This window comes from Lontra canadensis, unplaced genomic scaffold, assembly GCF_010015895.1.
Source record: "Lontra canadensis isolate GAN:19392208 unplaced genomic scaffold, GSC_riverotter_1.0 scaffold65, whole genome shotgun sequence".
NCBI classification, from domain to species: domain Eukaryota; kingdom Metazoa; phylum Chordata; class Mammalia; order Carnivora; family Mustelidae; genus Lontra; species Lontra canadensis.
In genome coordinates this window covers 1,453,548-1,476,035 of record NW_022631059.1, presented here as the reverse complement: position 1 = coordinate 1,476,035, position 22,488 = coordinate 1,453,548, and the positions used below count along the sequence as shown (strand labels likewise).

General features: G+C 58.8%; 2 protein-coding genes across 3 annotated transcripts in view; both read left to right on the top strand.

Annotated features, from left to right (window-relative positions):
- Positions 1-13,407, top strand: part of OSBPL2 (oxysterol binding protein like 2) — a 34,151-nt gene extending 20,744 nt beyond the window's left edge. Inside the window, exons 6-14 of the mRNA XM_032878851.1 lie at positions 272-369; positions 3,053-3,235; positions 4,611-4,718; positions 5,297-5,386; positions 7,341-7,464; positions 8,793-8,921; positions 9,982-10,105; positions 11,010-11,100; positions 12,868-13,407. Of these exons, the coding sequence (XP_032734742.1) occupies positions 272-369; positions 3,053-3,235; positions 4,611-4,718; positions 5,297-5,386; positions 7,341-7,464; positions 8,793-8,921; positions 9,982-10,105; positions 11,010-11,100; positions 12,868-12,970 (1,050 nt within the window). The 3' untranslated portion in view covers positions 12,971-13,407. The remainder of the gene's footprint in view (positions 1-271; positions 370-3,052; positions 3,236-4,610; positions 4,719-5,296; positions 5,387-7,340; positions 7,465-8,792; positions 8,922-9,981; positions 10,106-11,009; positions 11,101-12,867) is intronic.
- An 8,767-nt stretch (positions 13,408-22,174) lies between these two features.
- Positions 22,175-22,488, top strand: part of ADRM1 (adhesion regulating molecule 1) — a 6,067-nt gene continuing 5,753 nt past the window's right edge. For both annotated transcript variants that reach the window (XM_032878859.1, XM_032878858.1), the window contains exon 1: positions 22,175-22,279. The gene's annotated coding sequence lies outside the window, so the exon portion shown is untranslated. The remainder of the gene's footprint in view (positions 22,280-22,488) is intronic.

Below are 22,488 nucleotides of genomic sequence, written 5' to 3'. Positions count from 1 at the left end.
CACCCGGTGTGCTGTGGGTGTACTAGCTGGACTGACCAGCTGGGCTGTGGGGCCTCTGGGCTGGGTGGGGCTGGGGCGGGGAAGCCGCGCACTGTTCCTGCCTGTGTGGCTTTGAGGAAGTGTCCGTGATAAAGGCATTTCTCCGGAAGTTCTGTAACCTCTAAACACGTGACAAGCAGGAGACTGGGGCCACCAGGAGTGCATCCTGCCACTGGGGAGCTGCACGTGCGCCCCCCTGCCCCCCGCTCACTGCCATGTGCGTTGCCCCCAGTGCGTGGCGGCCTTTGCCGTGTCTGCAGTGGCTTCCCAGTGGGAAAGGACCGGCAAGCCCTTCAACCCCCTCCTGGGAGAGACTTACGAGCTGATCAGGTAAGGACTCAGGCTGTCGGGGTCGCCAGGGCTGGGGACGCAGAGGGACGAAGCTGCTGGAGGGGCGGCTGGAGCCGGCGAGTGCAGTGGCCGCAGCCTCCCAAAGCCAGTGAGGGGGACCGAGACCCTGCCGGGCAGAGTTTGTTTCGGGCAGCTCCCCAGCTTCTGACCCGGACTCCGAGGCCTGCGCGGTCCAGGGCCGGCCTTGCCTCTGGCAGTCCTGCTGGGGTCCCGGGAGGGTGAGCTGGGCCTCTTGGGGGTGCTCTCCTGACCCCGCTGCCCACTCAGGCACACGCGCGAAAGCTGAGGGCAATGTTGTCTTTGCCGCCAGATCAGCCGGGGAAGGACAAGCTGTCCAGCCCCGGCCGTGGCTCTGGGAGTGTGAGGGTGAGTATGAGTGTGCGGCTCCGGCAGCGTGAGCGTGGGTGTGCACAGCCCTGTGGGGCCGTTTGGAGATGATGGGGATAATTTTTATTCTGTCTCTCCCCGGGTTCTGGGGAGAGTTTATTGGAATGTTTTATCCAATAAAAGTTGGTATTTATTATAAGAGTATGTTCCTTGTAGAAGCCGTGTGAACTGAGCAAAGTGAGACGAGTCCAGCGTGGTCCTGTTAAGTTCGCATTTGACTGGGCCTTCTCGTGTGTCCTGTGTGTGTCACGTGGTGTGGTTGCGGTAACTCGTATCGCCTGCCACTTTGCATCGTGCCGTCCTCGTGTCCCCACGATGTGACCGGCTTGTGCGGAGTCATGCTGCCGTGTGTCGTGTCTGATGCGTGTCGTGGTGTGCCTGGCGTTGCTGCTTTCTGTCATGAAGCCGTGGTGCATTGTGTGGTCCCCAGCATCTTGGTTTCAGAGTCCTTCAGGTCGTGCTCCCTGGGCTCCTTGTTGCCCTTAGTACCGTGTGCTGTCACCGACGGCTTGTTCTTCCAGAGGGAGTAAGTGGCTGCGGGGACCGGGCACGCTGGTCTGCTTGAGTCCACGTTGTGGGCGTGTGCGGCGCTGCCGGGCGTGTGCCGGGGCGAGTGGCAGCCCTGGTCTCTGGCGGCCGTGGCAGAGTCGTCACCCGCAGCCACGCCAGCGGGCCCGCACCTCTTCACGGCAGTCACTCAGCAGTCGGGGAAGTGACCCAAGTGTCTAGTGTTCGGCACTTGCCTGTCTCTGGCTGCCCTGGGCGGGCCTGCTGCTGACCCCGCGGCGTGGCCCCCACCGCCTGCTGCTGGCCCCGGGCCAGTGGCCTCTTTTCTGAGGGACCGACGGGCTGGCAGGCACCGAGTGCTCGGGTGCCTGCTCTCCCTCAAGGGGCCTGGCGGGTCAAGGCCCGGTGCTGCCGTGGGTGTGCTCGCGGCCACAGCAGTCAGCAGGGGACCCTGCGTGAAGCTGGCAAGTCCCTGCTTCTTCAGTTCAGAAATGGGGAAACCGAGGCCCACGTGAGGGAAAAACCTGCCCCGAGAGCCCCTCTTCAGGGAACCTTTTGTCCTCCATCACGTGGAGGTTCTCTCTTCTCTAGAACGCCTCCTCCGGAGCAACAGCCGCCCCTGTGGTCGGGGCCGTAGGGGCGGAGTTCAGGGTTCTGACCTTGTCTAGCTCTGAGCAGACGGCGGGCCTTCTCGTCTACTCAGAAGCACCATTAACGTATCTTGAAAAGAGAAATGAAACGTAATCCAGAAGGAGCTCCAGGCAAGCCGTGCAGCTTGAGGTCTGTGAGCAGCCCCGGTGCCGGACGCAGGGACACCTGCACCTTCGTTCGGGGCTTGAGCCAGGTTCCACCGACAGAGAAACGAGCCTTCCCAGCCTTGCAGGTGCCACGCGTGTCCCGGCCTGGCGTCCAGGTCGCTGCTGCGGGCAGGGCCCTGAGGGGTCCTCCTGCGTGAGGAACTACGCCGTGAACCAAGGCGTGCTCTGTGTCTTTTTCCCTACAGACGGCTCCCCTAGAGCCCAAAATAGCACTTTCTTTTCTTAGACAAGTGTTCATTTTGTAAATTACATACCTTGGTAGGCAACCTTTTAAAATCTAATTTTTCAGCTTTCCTTCCTCTGTAATGATTGGAAATTCTGATTCCAGTTAAGTTAGTAATTATGTGGTTTAGCTTTTATAATTTTTAATGACTACAGCTGTAGGTGTATTCACAGTTCCGGAACAATTAAAAACTGACATTTTTATTGAAAAAGAGCGTGTACTGAGAATCCTGTTTCCTGGCCAGGAGTGTCTTGGGCATCAGACATTCCATCCGGAAACTTCCAGGAGCCTGAGGAGAAGCTAGAGAAGAAGCCCTGAGGCGCGCGCCGTCCCTTGAGGACTGAGACGGTGGTTTGGCTTTGGGGCCTCTATGTCCCTGGTGCCAGGAGACACAGCTGGACCCGCGTGTGCTGGGGGGGCACGGGCAGAGGGTCAGGAAGAGACCCTCCACACTCTTCCTCGCTCCGTGTGGCGTTCAGATGCGCCCCAGAGGCATGGCAGACGCACGTGCAAGTGTGTGCGTGCGTGAGGGAGCGTTTGGCCATGTGTGCGGTCAGTGAGCAGGGCTGGGCGCCCCTCGGGGGGCACGGAGCGCACTTGCGCCTCTCCCGGTGCCCCTCCCGCCGGGCCAGGGGCTGCGGGGCTCCCCGCGACAGGTGCCGAGCCGGCCCTGGGGGGCCTTTGCGGTCTCTAATATGGCTCTCCCCCCTCTTGTTTTTGTGCCCAGGGAGGATTTGGGATTCAGATTCATATCTGAACAGGTCAGCCACCACCCCCCCATTAGTGCGTTTTACTCAGAAGGCCTCAATCAGGACTTCCTGTTTCACGGCTCCATCTACCCGAAGCTCAAGTTCTGGGGCAAGAGCGTGGAGGCTGAGCCTCAGGGCACCATCACGCTGGAGCTGCTCAAGTGAGTGCGGCGGCCGGGCCCGGCGGAAGCGCACACTCCTCCCGGGGGGGGGGCGGGGTGTCACAGCCTTTCCCTGTTCAGCCCTTTCCAACCGCAGCAGCCCCTTTAAGGGGGAGCTCCCCAGACCCCTCCCGGGACAGATGCCGCTCACACGCTGGCATGCTGCGCGTCTCATGCGATCGGGGCCACTCTTGTCGCTGCCGGTGCCAGCTCTCCCCAAACGTTCGAGCCTCCAGCCACCACTGTTGCCCTCTCACATGGTTCCAGAGGGCCAGGGCCGGGGAGCCGTGAGTGGCAGAAGCCGTGGTGTCTTTTATGACCTCATCTCAGGAGCGATCCTAGCCTTAAACCCCTGTTGGTCAGCTTGAGGGCGGGAGAGAGACACAGGCTGAATCCTGGAGGTTGGGAACATCGAGGGGCATCCTGGAGTCTGCCCATGCACCTGTTAAATCTCCATCCCAGCCGCTCCCCCACAGGGCAGTGTTGGGCAGACACCTTGCAAACCGAAAACTGAGTCCTCAGTGATCACCTGGATGTCACCGCACCATCCACGACGGTCTGGGCCATGGCGGGCCTTTGGTTCTCAGAGGGCTGGTCCTGCTCCCCGTAGCCTGCTGTCAGGAAGCATTTGGTGTCATTTCTGCTTCCTGCTGGCCCCGCCCAGCCCAGATGGGGGCCACGGAATACCAGTGCCTGAGCCCCGTGCACCTCTGGGCCCAGTGGGGACACCCCGTTTTCTGGGAAGCTTGCCGGTCTTTGCTTTCTTGGGGTGAGGCGTGCAGAACTGAAACGTGGCAAACCGTATCGACTGGTGCATTTTTGTCCCCCCGGAAGTCTGAGGGATCCAGATGCTGGTCCTGGATGCTTCTGCTCTGGGCTGGTCTCTGCCCTTGAGCTTGGCTCTTTCACACGGCCTCCCTCGAGACTCGGGTCTCGTGCTCGCTGGGGCTCTCTCCCTGGGCCCGGCCATTCGGGGAGGCAGAGGAGCACACGCAAAGGTGTTGGAAGGTTGTTCCCAGTGGCCGCATGCACCCCAGCACCCCTGCCACGGAGCGGCTCCCCGACCCCTGGGTCGGCCTGGGCTGTTGCTGCAGGTCCCAGGACATCGGCGTCTCTGTCTGGGCGGCCTCCTGCCCCTCATTATCTGGCGTCCTAGCAGAAAGCTTTGTTGATGCTACAAAGGAAAGCAGAAGTGAATTTCAAACAAATGCTAAATAAATCGCCACTGTTGGAGGGAGTTCAAAGCCACATTCTGCTCTCGTACAGGTTTTAAGGCAATTATGGTTTAATTCCGTCTGGTATCTTGCGTTTTAGGTCACGCAGTGTCTTTCGCTTTGCCGGCCTCTGACTTGCTTGTTTCTGGCCTGTTTCACAGACACGGGGAAGCCTACACCTGGACCAACCCCACCTGCTGTGTACACAACGTGCTCGTCGGGAAGCTCTGGATAGAGCAGTACGGCACCGTGGAGATCGTGAACCACAGGTGCCGGCGCCCGCGAGGAACATGCGCGCGCGCGCGGCGTCCTCCAGGGGGCGCTTCCACCCGGCTCCCCGAAGCCTGTCCATGGGGGCCGGGCCCAGTGGGGCTGGTGTGGCGCGGGTCGGCGCTGGTATCGGCTCCAGTACCCATTGTTGCCTCCCGTTTTGGTGTTAGTCATGAGCATGAATTTATTTTGAAATTGTAAACCTCAGCGGAGAATGGTGTGATTCCCAGAGGACAAAGTCACGACCACCCTCCCACGCTTCCCGCCGTCCTTGCCTTCTCCCTAGGAGCGCAGGACCTATTGGCTTCCTTTGCCAGCAGCTTTATGGGGAGCAGAGTTTGCAGACCGTAAAGTTTGCCCATTTAGAGTGGGAACTTCAGTGGTTTTTGGTGTATTTACTGGAGTGTGCAGCCGTCACCCCAGGCGGCGCTGGGACCTTACCTCCAGCGCAGCAAGCTCCCCCACACCCGTGTGCCATCACCCCCCGCTGTTGCCCCTGCCGCCTCTCTGTCCCCGTCCCACCTCTCCCGCGCATCTCCCATCACACAACAGAGGCCTGTGTTTGTTTTCTCCGCAGAACCGGAGATAAGTGTGTGCTTCACTTTAAACCCTGTGGATTGTTCGGAAAAGAACTTCACAGAGTGGAGGGCCACATTCAAGACAAGAAGTAGGTCTGCGCACGGACGGTTCAGGCGCATTACCTTGTTAGTGACACAGTGACACCGGGACATCCACTCGCAGTAGAACAGACGAGGACTCCTTTTGGTTAGAAAAGACGGGTCCTTACTGAGTCCGCAGGGAGACGAAGGATTAGTTGGAAGTATCGCCTCTGGGTGGCAAGAGAGAGAGTGGGGTCTGTCCATCCCTCTCTGGGGGAGGAAAGATCTGTGTCTGTTCTCCTTGGATAGAAATGGACGTGTGAGCACGGAGAGCTACTTCTATGGTTTTGCGACCAGAACCGAGGTTGGAAATGTGAGCGCGTGTGTCCCCGTCTCTGGCCGTGCCTGCTGCAGGCCGTGGGCACAGCCGGGACCCCCACCAGTGTGATTGGCTTGCTCCATCCAGTCGATGAGGGAGGGACGTTTAAAGTCTTTGTGAGGAGAGAAACGGTCAGGAGGTCACAACGCATTTTCTGGGGTCTTTGCCCCTTGGGTTACCTTATGGTTTTGGTCTCAAATTTCTCATTTTTTTCCCACAATAAGGAATTCGGGCTTCATATAATGTCATGGATTTCCTGTCTGCTTCCAAAGCTGTACGTTTTCTTTTGTTCTTTTTAAAAGTAGGTTCTGTGCCCAGTGTGGGGCTTGAACTCACTGCCCTGAGGTCAAGGGTCACCTGCTCTACTGACTGAGCCAGCCAGGGGCCCCTGCACGTTTCTAATTAGAAACAGGTCTCCCCCATAAAGCAGTGGGAGCTTCTGCTCCTTCCTGCTTCTTGGGTACCAGAAAGTTACCTGTTCAAACGGCCTGTGAGATGCTTTTAGGCTTTGGGCTGTGACCACCTTGCCCCTGGATGTAAGTCAGGACTCAGCCCGCAGACTTGGAGGACACAGTCGTCTTTGTGACAAGAGTGCCAGCAGTGCCCGATTAGCTTCTCCCTGGGGCAGAAACAACCCGGGAGGAGACCGGGCTCGGGGTGCACACAGACGCAGCTGTGGGAGCGGGGTCTGTGCCGCACCTCGGGGCCACGCTCACCAGCCATTAGGGGCTGCTAGCCCTGTTCTGATTTTCTGGTTTTCTGTCCCAAATTGGGGTGAGCTCTTCCCTCTTGGAGACAGACCGTGTCGGCCAAGGTGTCTGTTAAGCGAGGACTGGCCGAGTGTCCCCCCGCCAGGCCCCGCGTCCCAGCTTTCCAGGCTGAGCCCGAGACGGGGGCCTCCCAGGATGTCGAGCGCCTGCCAGAGTAGCATTTCCAGGAGCGCGTGGCCACTGTGCCCCCACCGCGGGAGGATGCAGAAAAGAAACACACACACAGTCCAGCACTGTCGGTGTTTCTTTTGGAATCGGCAGAGTGCTAGGGTGTTGCTCTGGACAGTCCCCAGAGATTGTCATTCCGTGAAGCAAGCAGAGCAAGTGGTGGTGCGGGCATCCTATTTGCGGTTGTGAAGACAAAGCACGCAGCATCCACGGAGACTGAAGGGCTGTTGAAGTGACTTCTAGGAAGTGGGGAGGACACCGTGCGTGGAAGTTCGTGCATTTCAGGGACGGTGACCCGACAGGCCCGCAGGCTTCTGGGATACCCGATGCCCCTGTTTCTTATCTTCTCCTGGTGGCAGGGCCCTGGCAGCCCCCCTTCGGGGCTATGTGTCCTCATCTTGTTTGTTGCTTTGGCAAATCAGGCCCGAGTAGGGACCCTAAAAGGCAGATTTTCCTTGTTGCACTTAGGTCCAGAGAGGTCCTAAGATTTACGAGGAGGCAGGTCAGAATGGGCGTTTATTCTGTGGCCGAGATTCAGGTGTTGCACATTTAGATGAATGGTTTAGGATTAAAATTCCTTTCCATGGGATGCTCGGCTGGCTCCGTGGGAAGAGCACATGACTCTTGACATTGGGGTTGCAAGTTGGGTGTAGAGATTACTAAAACGATAAACTAGAAAAAAATAAAAATTTCTTTTGACTACAGCAAGAAGAAGCTCTTCATGATCTACGGGAAATGGACAGAGTGCTTGTGGGGCGTTGACCCTGCTACGTACGAGTCGTTCAGGAAACGGGAGAGGAGAGGGGACCCGCCGAGCAAGACGCAGCCGGTAGGGCGCTGCTCCCCCCGAGGCGTGGTCCCCGGGGTGGGGGTGGGGGACAGGGCTTCCGGCTGCTGGCGCCCAGTGCTGGGAATCAGACTTCCGTCTGCGGGCTGGCTGCTTGTCCAGATGCCGCGTGGGGCTCGGGCTCGCCTGCGTGTGGGTTGTGCACAGGCTGCGTTATCAGATGGCCTGGGGTTCCTTGGTGCCACCACGTCCCCCTAAGCCTGGCAGATTGCACATGCACCTGTGTTTCTCTCTGGTGACCCTGTGGTCTGCATGCTTATTGGTGCAGCTGCCATCTCACTGACCCTTGTTTTCTTAGACCCTGTTGAGACACCCAGAGAGTGTCGTGCCTGTGTTTTCAGTTCAGGGTATGTCCCACAGTTGCAGTGTTTCCGCCACAGGGCTTCCCGGGAGCTCTGGGATTCTGGTGCCCTCGGGCCTAGTTACTCGAGCCTCAGACTAGAAAGTTCAAAAGAGGCGTCCAATGTTGCGAGGTAAGAAGTCATGGGCCGGACCCAGAGTGTTCAGTATTTCTCTCCCGAAGGTGCTGGGCCTTCCCCAGGGCGTCCGCATCTGGCTGTGTGGCCTTGTGCTCTTGACTTCCGAAAAAAGGAAAGTTCCATTTAAAGAACGTGGAGACTTAGCTTAGCTCCGCTGTCCTTTGGGTGACCTAGATGTGAGAGGGAGTTCTACGTGAACACTCATCCCTAAGCGGCCTTTCCCGAACTTTCTGGTAGCAAACCCTGTGGCCTGCGGCCAGCAATACCTCACCCTGTTGGAGTCGGCTGGGGGTTCCTGAGGCCACTGTGTCGTAGTCCAGCATTCTGGAACAGCCGCGTGGGGCCCACTTCTTTCTCCAGGCCCCACTGAGTTTGCAAAGTAAGGTGGTCGTTGCATGTTTTTCTGCTGAGGTGCTCTCCAGCTGGGGCTCAGTGTGGAAGTGCTGAGGCGCCATGAAACCCCAGGTGCGAGCCAGTTCTGGACTGCGGGCCGGGCTGTGGTGTGAGGGGACTGCCTCCGGCTCAGGAGCGCCTCCCTTAGCTCGAACCGGACCCGCTGTTTGGGAAGGCGTGGCACCTGCAGCGGCGAGCAGACTCGAGCAGACTCGCGGGCGATGCTTGGAGCTGGGCGGGCTTCTCCCCCCAGGAAGGCCCTGCCTTGCTGCCGGTTCCCTGCCCTCTCTCGGGGGAGCCCCGGCAAAGAGAGCACGAGCGCATCTTCTCCTCGCTGGCGAGCCCGTCTCGCTCTGCCCAGGGCTGCCGCTAGCCGGACAGTTGCTCACGCAGAGCTGTCCCTCTGGGCCGGCCGTCCCAAGGTGTTCTGTGTTTCAGGATGACGTCTCTCAGAAAGCCGAAGGTGACGTGGCGGACGCCGTGCCCGAGGTTCAGGAGACGGTGCAGGTCATTCCTGGCAGCAAGCTACTCTGGAGGGTCAACACTCGGCCCCCCAACTCTGCCCAGGTTCGTACGCCCCCCTGCAGGTCCGGGACTTTCTGTGCCCCCAAACCCTGGCGAGGCCCCTCAGTTGTTCCCTGGGGCTGTGCGCACGCCGCCTCAGACCGTTGTCCCGGAGCTCAGGGGCCCTCTGCCCCCCGGTCGGACCTTGCTGCAGAGTGAGCCTGTGGGCGCCCCTGGCCCTCCCGGAGCCCCCGCCAAGGCCAGGCCTGCAGCGAAGGCCATGCTCTGCCCACATGTTGTGCGGGCGTGCCGTGCCCCAGCCCGTGCCCCAGCTCGCGCCGCGCGTGACCCCGTCTCCTCTAGATGACCTACGGCCGCTGGGGCCTGAAGTGCTTCAGGGTTGGTCTGAGGTGCTGTTTTTCTCACTTGTCAATTTAGAGGCTTAAATGCATTTTGGTGTGTGTTCTTCATTTATATTACATACAGTAAGGTCATACTGTGCACAATAACGTACCATATATAAAGTAACTGTATAGTAAATGTAATAACGTGCAATAAATGTACTCTAATATCCACTGCTGATTATCTTGTTCATATGTAAATTGTACATAAACATATTACATGGTTTCTTATTGTATTTCTTGTCCTGTTAACGTGGCAGAACATGTGTACGTAAGTGAAAGGAAACCAAACACCCCCTTGTCTACCTGTACCTCGCCGGCTAGGGTTTGCTCTCAGCAGGATGTGAACAGTATGATGGAATGAAAAAAAGGCTTATGTATTTTGAGGGAATTCCTCTTTTAAAATAGCGCCCATTTCTCCGTCCTTCGGCTCAGTCTGTGTGGAGCTGCCTGCCAGACACTGGGTGCGCCCCGGGCCCAGGAACGGAGCCGGAGTGTGGGGTGGCCGCCGCTCCTGCTTCTGACCCCTGTGTCTAAGGCCATGTCGGGGCCTTCTCTGTACCTGTGGGGAACAGGGGCACGTATGTGGCTCTCAGGCTGCACCTGGGCGGGGGATTGGTGGGGCAGCGGGTGACCCTCCACTGCTCCCATGGCTTTGAGCTGTGAGCCGTCGCAGAAACCAGGGCTATTCAGAGTAACGGCGTCTGTGCCTCTTTCCCCAGATGTACAATTTCACCAGTTTCACTGTCAGCCTCAACGAGCTGCAGAGTGGCATGGAGAAGACCCTGGCCCCCACGGACTGCCGCTTGCGCCCTGACATCCGCGGCATGGAGAATGGTGACATGGGTGCGCATGCGGGCTGGGGGGGAGGGGCACACGGGCCGCAGGTGCACAGAGAGGGATGTGCAGGACAGTGCATCTTGTGCTCTCTCCGTGCTGGAAGAGTTCTAAGGAAGCTAGCTAATCGCAGGCTGATCGTTTTGCAAATACAATACAATTAAATGACAGGAAAAAGGCAATGAAACAGAATATATGTGCGAACTACAAGACTCCCAGGCTTTGCTAGTGTCAGCAGACATTAGGGTGGCATTCCAAAGAGGGCACGTTTGTTCATTAAAAGTAGGCCCCCTGTCCCAGGCTCGGCCTCTCATGTACTGTGGACACGTCCGTGTGACAAGGGAGCTGGCCGCAGGCTCCCTCCCTTGCTGCCTTGGTCAGGTCAGCAGCCCATGACTCCCCAGAGGGCTGTCCAAAGTGGCCCTGGGATTTGTGTACACAGTTGGCATTCAGTGGAGAGACTGCTCAGGGTGGGCTGGCCGACGTGCAGACCCCTCTCTCGAGAACCAGCCTCTAAGCTCGCAATCGCGACCAGGAAGCGGCCCTCGGGCTCCCGCGTGGCAGCTGAGCCTGTGGGCCAGGTCCGGGAAGCGGCTCCTGCTGCCCCTGCCCTGTGGGTCAGGTCGCCCGTGAGCCTCACCGCACCCCTGCGTGGTGCCGTTTCACAGGCTGTGCAGCATGCCCGTGTGGTGCGGGCACACAGCCTGCCCCTCGCTGTGGCCCCACTGGTGTCCGGGCGCCACCGTGCGCTCATGACGGAGTTTGGTTTACCAATGACATTTCTTGCCGGTGTGACTGTTGGTCTCAGGTCTGGGGGTGGGGGCGTCCCGGTGTCTGCTTCCTTTAGCACTCTGCTCTGCTTGAGGTCGGCTGGAAGCTTCACCGTCAGTGGTGTCGTGTGCTTGGCCCCCAGATCTGGCGAGCCAGGAGAAGGAGCGGCTGGAGGAGAAGCAGAGGGAGGCCCGGAGAGAGCGAGCCAAACAGGAGGCTGAGTGGCAGACAAGGTGAGGCCTCGGTGGCTGGGAGGGGGTAGTGGTGAGGGCTCCATGTGCCCCTGGGGCTGAGCAGAAGCTCTCCTGGGGCCCCATTAGCGTGGGGCCCACGGCGCAGGCGGGCCCACGGCACAGGCACAGGTCACCTCAGACCCGGGCTCGCGGTCCTGCCCGCGGCGTGTCTGACCCCGAGCGCTCTGCTCAGATAGGGCACGTTTTAGAAGGAAACATAGTCTGAACCAAGCTATTAGCGGGAGGCGGGCCCAGCTCTCGGACGGGCCGCGCCGTGGAAGAAGCCGTGTGCTGAGCCGTCGCCCCGCGGCCCCGCGGCTTGCTGCTCTTCTCCACGCCACCTGCCACGTGGCACAGGTGGCCTGAGGGGATGCGGGGGGTGGGGCATGGTGCCCCGTGTGCCCCGGGGCGCCCGTCGGCCAGGACACACCTGTGCTCAGACCAGGTGACAGAGACACAGACAGAGAGCGGACGCTGCCCCCCGGGCTGCCGCCTGCTTCTCCCTGTGGAATCGTGGGGACTTGCGGTTTGTCACTTGTCAGGGGCAAGGGGAGAAGGACCCGCACCATGAGGGCTCCGTGAGGTAAGTGCTGTGACGCTTAAGCATAACGAGAAGCGCGTGTCTGTTCACGCGCGACCCCACAGCCATGTTGAGGCGGGCGCGCGCTGTTGGCTCCGTTCCTTCCCATCAGGCTTCAGACTCCGGGATGGGAGCCTCCGGCCACGGCCGTGTGACCGACATGCTTACAGCGCACTCCTTGTGCTTGGGCTCCCAGTTTGATTTAATACCAGGCTTTCAGGAGTTTGATATTTGGAATTGGCTTCCTTCCAGAAAAAGCTTAAAAAGAGTTAACCTTATTTCATTGTTTTTCTCTAAGTAGTTGATTTTAAAAATACATTGTGGAGATAATGATATTTCGTCCTAAGATGGTGACTTCTACTTTGTGAGCCCCCCACACCTACTCTGCAGTAACTTGCAGGCATCCTCTGTTGTCTTCATGTTGTACAACAGAAGTAGAGGTGGCCCAGGGGGTCGGGGGAGGGGCGCAGGGGTGGGAAGGAGGGGGCTGCAGGGGCAGAGGAGGGACGGGGACTGTAGAGGTGTGGGGGCGGAGTAAGGAGGGGTGCAGGGGGAGGAGATGGGGGCTGCAGGAGTGGGAGCACAGTGGGGGTGCGGTGCCATGGAATGGGGTTTGGCTTGGGGGAGAGGGGTGGGGGGCGTGGGGCATGGGGGATGGGGTTGTGGGAGGGCTGCAGGTGCGGGCGCTCGGTGGGGGGGTGGGGATGGTCAGGATGGTGGATGGCACAGGGGCACAGGTGCCCCACGGGAGCCAGTGGGGTCTTCCTAGGGCGCATGGCTTAAGACGTGGCCCGGTGGTGGCCACTGTCGTCCCTCCGCCCTCAGGCTCTCCCCTCCACCCGCCAGCCCTCCCCTCTGCACGGCCCGACACAGGCTCCGCGGGAAGGCGCAGCAGTGCGCGCTCCCATCCTGAGAGGTGCAGGCCCCACGGAGCAGATGTCAGTCTTCTCTGCTGCTGGCGCAGCGTGTTTTCTATTAAATCTTTGGGTTTTGGCTGGCGAACCCCAGGCTTGTTCGTAGGGGAGCGCGTCCGTGCCAGTGAAGGCGTGATTAGGCGTGATTAGGCGTGATTCGGTGTTCTCAACTGAAGTCGCCGCCCGGGCTGCTGCCGTGGGGGGCCGTGTCCTCAGGGCGGGGGAGCACGGCCCTGACTGCACGCGCCTCCCGGGCCCTCGTCTGTGTTGCAGGTGGTTCCACCAAGGCAGCAACCCGCACACGGGGACGCCCGACTGGTTGTACACGGGGGGTTACTTTGAGCGGAATTTCTCCCGCTGCCCGGATATCTACTGAGGGCTGGAGCGGCCGCGGCACCGGAGGCTGGACTGCGCCGAGAGGCTTCCCGGAGCTCCGGCCGCAGCAGAGACCGGCTTTTCCAGCGACTGTGCGCGCAGCGGCACCACCGTCCCTGCTGGGGGTTTCATTCTAATTAACTTTCGATTTTGCCAAACATTCTGCTACTGTCGCAGCCTCTGTAAAGCTTCACTTGGGCTCATCATGTTCCCGTCGAGGGTGGAAAAGGGAAACCCTTTGCAGTCCCTCCGCCGACGGGACCTGGCTGGGCTGTGTCGCGGACCGCACCCTCTTCCCTGTAAAGTTTGTAACTAAAGCCCGTGACCGGGAGGGGCTCCCATAGTCGCAAATCCCTCCACAGTCCTCCTCGTCACGCAGGGGCGCAGGGCTTCCGGGACTGTCGGACGTGAACCCGTAACAGGGAAGTTGGATCTGAAAGTCCTGCGGGAGTGGAGGTTGTCCAAGCAGCAGATCGAATGAAATGAAAAGTTGTCAGATTCTGTATTTTTTACCAATCTTCGATAATGTAAAATTACTTTTAAAATATTTAAGTTAAAACTACTTGAGTAGTATTTTGCTGAAGAGCATATGCATTAATCCCCAGTCGTCTGTCCGAGAGGAAGCATTACCCTGACACTCTGGGTCGGCCGGAAACTCGAGGGTTGTCGACCGAACTCCCCAGGCCGCTCCCAGCGGGGAAGGGAGCCCTGCCTCTGCCCTCGTCTGCTCCTCTTGTCACCAGGGCATCCTCGTCAGCGCGGGCCACACTGCATCACAGAGCCAGTGTCCCGGCCTGCAGCGTCTTGTCCACGCCCGCGACCAGTCGTGTCCCCGTCTGCCCAGCACGTGCGTTCAGACGTGGGCGAGTCCCAGCGGGCGGGCACCGCAGGAGGGTCCAGAGCAGCCTGTAATTAAAATTATTTAACAAAAACTAAGTGTATGTCCATTTAGCAAACATCTTTTCAAGTGACTGTGGCCTTTCTGTAGAAATGTCACCGCCACAGGGCACAGCAGAGCTCCGAGCGGAAGGCCTTCCGCCGAGTGCACGCGCACACTTGCACACTCAGGCACACGCGGTCGCATGTGGGGAGTGGCGGGTTCTCGGGAGAGGGTGTCGTCACTGTGTGTCCAGGCTTCAACATCACATTTGTAATTAAAACATTTTTAAAAGCGAATACTTGTTCTGACAGCTTGATTTTGTACCTTTGGACACCGGAAGGCCCAGTGTGGGGAGGAACCGAGGGTGATCCGCTGCACGTGGAGGGGAGCGGGCGGCCGGCGCAGGCTCACGGGGGACGCTATTCCGAGAGGAGACTTTGGCATGAAGAGACTTTGGCTGTCTGAGTGGGGGACCCTGTGTGCCTGTGGCTGGGGAAGCCGGGCTCGTCACCCGCAGGCAAGCGCAAGCTGAAAGTGTCTAAGGGCACAACCCCAGGACACATTTAGAATGACAGGATTGAGGGCATTTGAGCGACTTGTTCTGGATGAATCCATTTCTCACGGCCACCAGTCATTGGCCAGCAAGGTTTGGGCTTTTGTTTTTAAACAATTTTTTTATTTATTTGACGGAGATCACAAGTAGGCAGAGAGGCAGGCAGAGGGGGAGGGGAAAGCAGCCTTTCCGCTGAGCAGAGAGCCCGATGTGGGGCCGATCCCAGGACCCTGAGATCACGACCTGAGCGGAAGGCAGAGGCTCAACCCACTGCGCCACCCGGGCGCCCCAAGGTTTGGGCTTTTAAGTTGGCCGGCAAGGACGGGTTTCGGGGGCTCATTGCATGGGCCTGGCCTGTGCACTGGAGGAGAGGGGCAGGACGGCCGGTGCCAGGGCCTAGTGTGTCTGCGGGTCCCTGGTCACTTGGCTTACAGATTTTAACCTGCTGTTTCTGCAGATGCTGATATGTAAACTTACAGCTTCTGCTTTGTCTCCCCTGATAATCTTGGATGTCAGATATTGGTCTGTAATAGAGTTTTTGGGTAGAAAATGCGTTTAAAAACACAAGCACCTGGTGCTGGTGCACTTGGCCTGTGTGGACTGTGATGGCTGCCTCGGCCCCATGACGTCCTTGTGGCTTTGCCGTGTGGGCCCAGGAGCTTTTTAGAGTTGTTTTGTAGCTTAGAACGTCTCTGGGGAATGAAAAGTAGAGCGTGCTTTCCCCAAAGAACCTGAAATTTGGGTTTGTTCCCCTTTGAAGTTTGGGTTCCGTTACGTGGCCCTGGACTCTGTGCATTTATTGGGGGCCCCGGAGAGTTCGCTCTGGACAGACAGACGCCGTCTTGGAGTTTGTCTTGTGTATAATATGGACCAATGTCCTGGGGACCCGGCTCTGACCGGACTTCACAGGCCACCTCATGTTAGGGTCAGTCCTGTCTGGGGCGTGGAGCCAGCACGAGTCTGCCCCAGGGCGGCCCCGGTGTGAGTGTGGCCCGTGCCCGGGAGGAGGCTGTGGAGAAGCAGGTCAGGGGCGTCACCGCAGTAGGCCACGCCAGGCTGCCACAGATGTGAAGCCCAAGCACTCTTGTCTCTGCACGGGCGGACTTGGGACGTGAAGGTCCCAGGGCCCCTTCTCCACAGATGCGGAGCTCCGGGAGGGTCTCGGCTGTCCGGGATGTCAGCGCATGGTCGAGGGGCAGCGGGCAGGGCGCCTCCGGGGAGCAGCGCTGAGCGCCTCCTCGGCCTCACGGCCCCTTCTGACCCCACCTGCAAAACTCATGACACCTGTGCTTGTGGGAGGGGCTGCCCCCAGACCTGCCACACATACAATCTGGTGTGGGGGACCCTTCGGCAGACCCAGCGGGCCTGGCGCTCGGAGAGGGATCAGGTGCAGCCTGGCGGCCTCTGGGAGCCCCGGGCAGGCCCAGGGCCTGAGGCGCTGGCCTTGTGTCTGACGGAGCCTGGAGCCCACCCACTGGGAGGCGTTTACAGTGAATGCAGAGGACACGCCACCTGCCTGCGGGTCCTTGTTAGAACCACAGGGTCAGGAAATCAGAGCAGGACAAGAGAAACGCCAGGAGGCTCCCCGAGATCCACCCAGCCCTCTGGGCAGCCTTGGCCAGAAGCTGCTTCTGAGAATACTGGCTCTTCGAGAAGTGCTCCCCAAGAGGGATGGTGATTGACTGGCTTTGCCAGTCTCCAGTATCCACAGGGAGCACCGAGGATGGCGGCACTGGGATGCTTCCTAGCCCAGAAGCACCAGTAACCCTTCCCTTGGGACACCCTTCCCCTAGCAGGGGAGAAGGGCAGGGTCAGGAAGAGCTGCGTCCCACTAGGGAGGGTGGGCCCGGGGCAAAGTTCAGTTAGTACAGCGCCCTCCCCATCCAGTTTCTCTGTCTCAGCATCCAGACTTTCAAACGTCTTCCAAAGGACTTTCTTGGGGGGCGACTGGGGGGCTCAGTCATGGTGTCTGCCTTCGGCTCAGGTCATGATCCTAGAGTCCTGGGATCGAGCCCCACATCGGGCTCCTTGTTTCGCGGGGAGTCTGCTTCTCTCTCTCCCACTCCCCCGGCTTGTGCTCCTGCTTGCGCGCGCGCCTTCTCTCTCTCTCTCTCTCTCTGTTAAATAAATGAATAAATAAATAAATTTTTAAAAAGATTTTATTTATTTGACAGACAGAGATCACAAGCAGGCAGAGAGGCAGGCAGAGAGAGAGGGGGAAGCAGGCTCCCTGCTGAGCACGTCTCAGGACCCGGAGACCCCGAGACCATGACCTGAGCTGAAGGCAGAGGCCCTAACCCACTGAACCACCCAGGCGCCCCTAAAATATTTTTTTAAATGGGACTTTCTTGGGTCTGCAGTGGGTACAAAGATTGGGGTCCCTCCTCAGGATGAGTCACGCTGGGCTTGGCTGGCTTCTGCGTTCTCCGTGTGTGGGCTCTGCCACGTGAGAGCAGTGTATCTGGTGTCTCTTGCTGGGGGTTTACCGGACAGTCAGCCCAGTGGTCGCACAGCTGGTTTGCCTCTTTGACAAGCAAATTGCCCCAAGTCACACGGTCAGTAAAGGGCCACGTGATCTCTGCAGCGGCCAACAGCACGGACACCGGTCCCCCTTCCTGGCGAGCACATGCGTGGCCGGCTTTCAGCACTGTTTATCCTGTCAGCATAGCATGAAAATGTCAGGCGAGAATGCGTGCTAGTGAGATGCATTTATTTTTATAATACGTAACAAGCGGCAGTACCCGTCTGTATAAACAGAATCAACCACTCCTGGATTGTTTGGGGGGAGACCGGTACAGATCTGCGAAGGTCAGTGTTAAACCCTAGCTCCAAATACAGATTTCTTTGAAAATGGGTTGTACTGACATTTGTTTGGCACTGAACAATTTTTCATTGTCTCAGCTGTTCTGGCCTCTCTGGAAAAGGCTGCAGATGGGCTACGGACGAGTCCCATGCACCAATGCCAGAGGTTTGGACTGTGTGTTCTGTAGGATTGGCCCAGCAAATGGAATGTTCCAGAAAACTGCTTGTCATGGTGAAGAGGAGATTCAGGGACACCTGTGACACCACCAGGCGGGCCACTGGACGGGTGAAGGGGTCTGTGTTCTCTGAGCGGTGGGGAGCTCTGAGTGACCATCTCTCTTCTGTCCTGGGGATCAGAGCCCATTGCTGAAAGCAACGAAATGCCCAGAGCACAGTGGTAGTCTGACTCGAGGGTCTTTGCTACCTGGCCCCTGTCCGAGGCACCCAGCAGCCACATACTTTCCAGGAGTGCGAGCTGAGTGGAGACAGTCCTCTGGATAGCCACGGTGGCTCTGGTCAGAGGGACAGATGGCCCCTGAGATGCTTATGCCCTTGGGATGCCCAGGTGCCTAGATAAGGGTCCCCTACGGGCTGCGGTGTCCGATGACTGGGATCATGGAGCACTCAGCACTGCCAGAGCCAGTACCTACTGTCTTGGGTGCTTAATCCCCACAATTCCCTCAGTCCAACCAGTGAAGGAGGAAAAGGGAGTGCAGGAAGGTGGGCTTGCCCTAGATTTCACAGCAGGTAACCGGAGAAAGTGGGATCTAACCCTAACTTCTATTGAAGGTCACCCCGTGTGCACTTGACAAAATCCATATTGTCTCATAGTCACCAGCAACATACAGGATCAGATGACAAGGGTGTCAAGACCATTCGAGGGGGAAAGGACAGTCTTTTCAACGAATAGTGCTGGGAAAGCTGGACCCCTACCTCACACCCTCTACAAAATTAGACCTGAATGTCACACCCAAAACCATAAAATTTTTATCTTTTTCATTTATTTTTTAAAAATATTTCATTATCTGAGAACAAATTGGTGGGGCAGAGGGAGAAGCAGACTCCCCACTGAGCAGGGACCCTGATGTGGGGCTTGATCCCAGGACCCTGGGATCATGACCTGAGCCAAAGGCAGATGCCCAGCGACTGAGGCACCCAGGCACCCCAACCATAAAACTTGTAGAAGAAAGCATAGGGCACAAGCTTAGTGACGTAGGACTTGGCAGTGATTTCTTGGGTAGAACATTGAAGGCACAGGTAACAACAGAAAACATAAATTGGACAAGATGGAAACTTAATGTTTGTGCATCAGACAGTAACATCAGGTAAAAATGCAACCCACAGAATGGGAGAAAATATAGACAAACACGACATCTGCCAGGAGAATGACACCCAGAATATGCAGAGAATTTCTCAAACTAAGCAAACAAAAACCTGATCCAAAAACAGGCAGAGGACCCTGTGCACAGAAGATGCACAAAGGGCCAGTAAGTCCGCGAGAAGGCGCCCGGCCCCGCAAATCCCTTGGCGAATGCAAACCAGAGCTCAGACCAGGAGGCGTGCAGCGGCGGCGACGGCCGGCGGTAGGCCCGCACCGAGCATTGGCGAGACTGCACGGGTCGGGCTGGAATGGGCTGCTGCGGGGAAGCCAGAGCGGGGCAGCTGCTGTGGAAACAGGATCGCAGCTCCGGAGAACGTTACCAACAGCGTCACCAGAGGATCCAGAAATCCCACTGCGCTGAGGTCCCGGAGTGATGTTTGCCCGCCGACGCCGACAGCAGTGTTCCCCACCACTGCTGAGCCACGGGCGCCGCCCGTGTTTGCCCGGGGACGGATGGATGAACACCACATGCTCTGCGGGAGCCGGGGTGGGAGGACCCAGACACCTGCTGCTACGTGGGCGGACCTTGAGGACGCCCCCGCTCATTGAGACAAGCCCATCACGGAAAGACAAAGACTGCAGGACTCCCATTGACGTCACATACTAGGGTCGTCAGAACGCGAGGGAGAGTAGGATGGCGGCAACAGGGACCTGGGGGGGGGGTTGGTGTCTCGAAAGGTGACAGGACACTGATGCGGCACAGCATTGTTGAGTGTATTTCCGTCACTGAACGGCTCACTGAGGGTTAAGATGGTGAATTTTATGTCATGCGTATCCTACCACCATAAAAAAAATTGTAAAGAAGTGGTCAGTGCTTGCCAGGGGTTAGGGAGGAGAGAGGGATGGACAGGAGGAGGGCAGGGGACTACCAGCGGTGAGACCACTCCGTGCGACACTATGATGGTGGGTCTGCATCACGCGTTAGTCCAAACGCACAGGTGGTGTGCAGGGAGACGGGCCATTGGCGACACTGCGTGTCCTCGAGGGTCTGTGGACTGTCACACATGCGCCCGCCGGCGGGGATGCTGACAGCAGGAGGAGGTGCTTGCGGAGGGTTACATGGGAACTCTCAGTACTTCCTGCTCACTTTGGGACTAATCCTACAATTCCCTCTGAAAAAAAATGGATCATTAAAAGGAAAGAAAGACGATTGTGAGGAATCCCGCTGCCGAACCGTGCTGTCGTGGGGCCGCCACGGCCTCAGCACTTAGTCCTGTCACGCTCCCTTCTCGGGGTTCCTGCCCTTCTCATCGGTGTGTTTTAATTTGCGTTTCTCTTATGAAGAATGGCGTGGGCTCTCTTCTCCTGTGCATTCTTGCTGGATGTACCCCTTTGGTGATGTGTCCAGGCGCCACAGTCCCCATGCCCTGCCCACCCCTTGTGCGGGAGCCATTGGGCCGCCCACCCCGCTGCCTTGTCCCCCACAGCACCCCACAGTCAGGGGCGGGCACACCCAGGGGCCTTGGCCACGCTCATCTGCCTGCGGCCACTGTCCTTCCTGCACACGAGCCATGGAACCAGCCTCAGACACAGGCCCCCAGCTTGAGGAGAGGAAGTGCTCCGGTGAGCCCCTTGAGGCCACGGGCTAGAGGGAACCATGCTCTTCTGGGTCACAACATTGGTTTCCCTGCGGCCTCCTGTGGCCGATTCTTAACTTTTCCTGACTCTTCCCGCCCGCTGGCCCGTGTTCAGGCAGCCTTTGTTGTCTTTGGTTTCCTTGAGTGTCACCAGCAGGGCACTTGCTGTCATGGGCTCAGGACCATGCCCCTCTCCCATGTGGTCTCTGGGACCCCGGGGAGCTCATGTATGTGGTTTGCTCTGTTGGTATTTACTAGGAAATGAAATGAAGTGGAAGTATTTGCTAGTTAAAAAGTAAAAAGCTTATTATTTATCAACATAAACACTTTTAAATGAAAAACAGCTACGTTTTCGAAAACAAAGCAAAATTGGTGAGTCTTTAGATCACAAAACAATGGATACAGAAGTGGTTTTCCTTCAGGGGCACCTGGGTGCCTAGCTCTTGATTTTGACTCACATCCTGATTGTGGGGTCCTGGGATCGAGCCCTACATCAGGCTCCCACTCAGCGGGGAATCGGGGAATCTGCTGGAGATCCTCTCCCTGTCCCTCCTCCTGCCTGTGCTCACTCTCTCTAAAATAAAAAATCTTAAAAAAAAAGTGGCTGTACCTGAGACCATTATACAGAACGTCATGGAAGGGTTCAGGTGAACGCGCCAGACCCACCTGCGTCAACCTGAATAAATCTTCGAAACAAAACCACCTTCCACTTTGATACTTTTTGTGAAAAGCTTAACAAAGTTGACACACAGGTGACAAATTGTCAGGCAGCATGGTGCAGAGTGGCCTTGCTTTTGGAGGGGTCTCTGGTGCGTGCTGGGAGGGCCCAGGGCTCTGGATGGGTGTGCCCCGCGTGGTTACTGTGTCACAGAGGAGCATAGGGTGGAAATGGAGGGCATCCGGTCCTTGTGAACATCGAGTCGGGCTTGATGGACAGTGGCCTCTTCCATTCCATTCTGAGCACACACATCAGCCTCTGGGAACAACGCACACAGAGGGAATGTGGGGGACAGCCACCAGCACTCATCACGGGAGAACGGGGGACCCCCAGGGGAGAATGGGGGGGAGTAGGGAGACCTGCCTAGGGGACAATGAGGGGCAGTCATGTCAGCACTGTCATCACAGAGGAATAGCCCCCACCCCCGGGAAGAATGGGGAAGAATAGGGAGACTCCCAGGGGGAGAATGGGGGAATATGGGGACCCCAAGAGGAGAATGGAGGGAATAGGAAGAACCCCCGGGGGAGAATGGGGGGCAGCCATGCCAGGACTGTCATCACAGGGGAATGGGGGACCCCCGGCGAGGATAGAGGGAATGGGGGAACCCAAGAGAAGAAAGGGGGAATAAGGAGACTCCCGAAGGGAGAATGGGGGACCCCGGGGAGACTGGGGAATGAAGGGACCCCAAAAGGAGAATGGGGAAGTAGGGAACCCCCGCCGGGGAGAATGGGGGCAGCCACGCCAGCACTGTCACGGGGGGAACAGGGAGGCAGCGCGGCGTCTCCGTCGCCCCCCAGACGACCACCGCTGGTGTCTTGGGCGCTGACTCCTGGACCCCCACGTCCAGGGCTGTGATTCGGCGACACATCCCTGGGCTCGAGAAGTCGGCCCTCCCCAGCCCCAGCGTCCTAGATCCCCTGACGTGCGGGCTGTTTCCCTCTGGCGTGTCGCTCTGGCCGTGTCGCTCTGGCCGTGAATCTGCGACAGCCCCTCCCGCCCCGCAGGTGCAGCAGCTCTCCCGCGACGGTGGGGGTGTGCCCTCCAACGCCCCCCGGCTCGGTCGGCGCCCGCCGCGCTGTTCCGGACGCCGCCGCCAGGGGCCGCCGCCGCGCCCCTATGACACAGCAACAATAGGAGCCGCTCTGGCCCGCGCGCCGCCCGCCCGCACTTCCGCCGGAAGGGAAGGCGAGTGCGGGGTGGGCCGGGGAGGGCCGATGGACGGCTGTCCTTCCCAGTCGCTGGCGGCTCAGCGTCGGCCCCGCCCCTGACGCAGCCCAATCGCCGGCGAGAGCGGCGGGAGGGGCGGAGCGAGAGGGGACTTCCGGCGGGGCCCGGCAGGCGCTGAGGAGGAAGAGCGAGCCCGGACGGTGCCTCTCGGCCGAGTCGCGGCGCGGGCCAGGTGCAGGGGGTCGCCGGGGGCGGGGCCGGCTGCGGGGGCGGGGCCTGCGCCGTCGGGGTGCCGGAGCCGGGGTCGGGTCCGCGGAGGCCGGGGTGTGGGGCGCGGGGGCGGCCGGCGAGCCCGGGTGGGGGGGCCTGTGCGCGGGGCGGCGGCTCTGGGGGGCCCCGGACTCGGCCCGCCGCGGCCGTGTCGCCCGTCTGCCAGCGTGA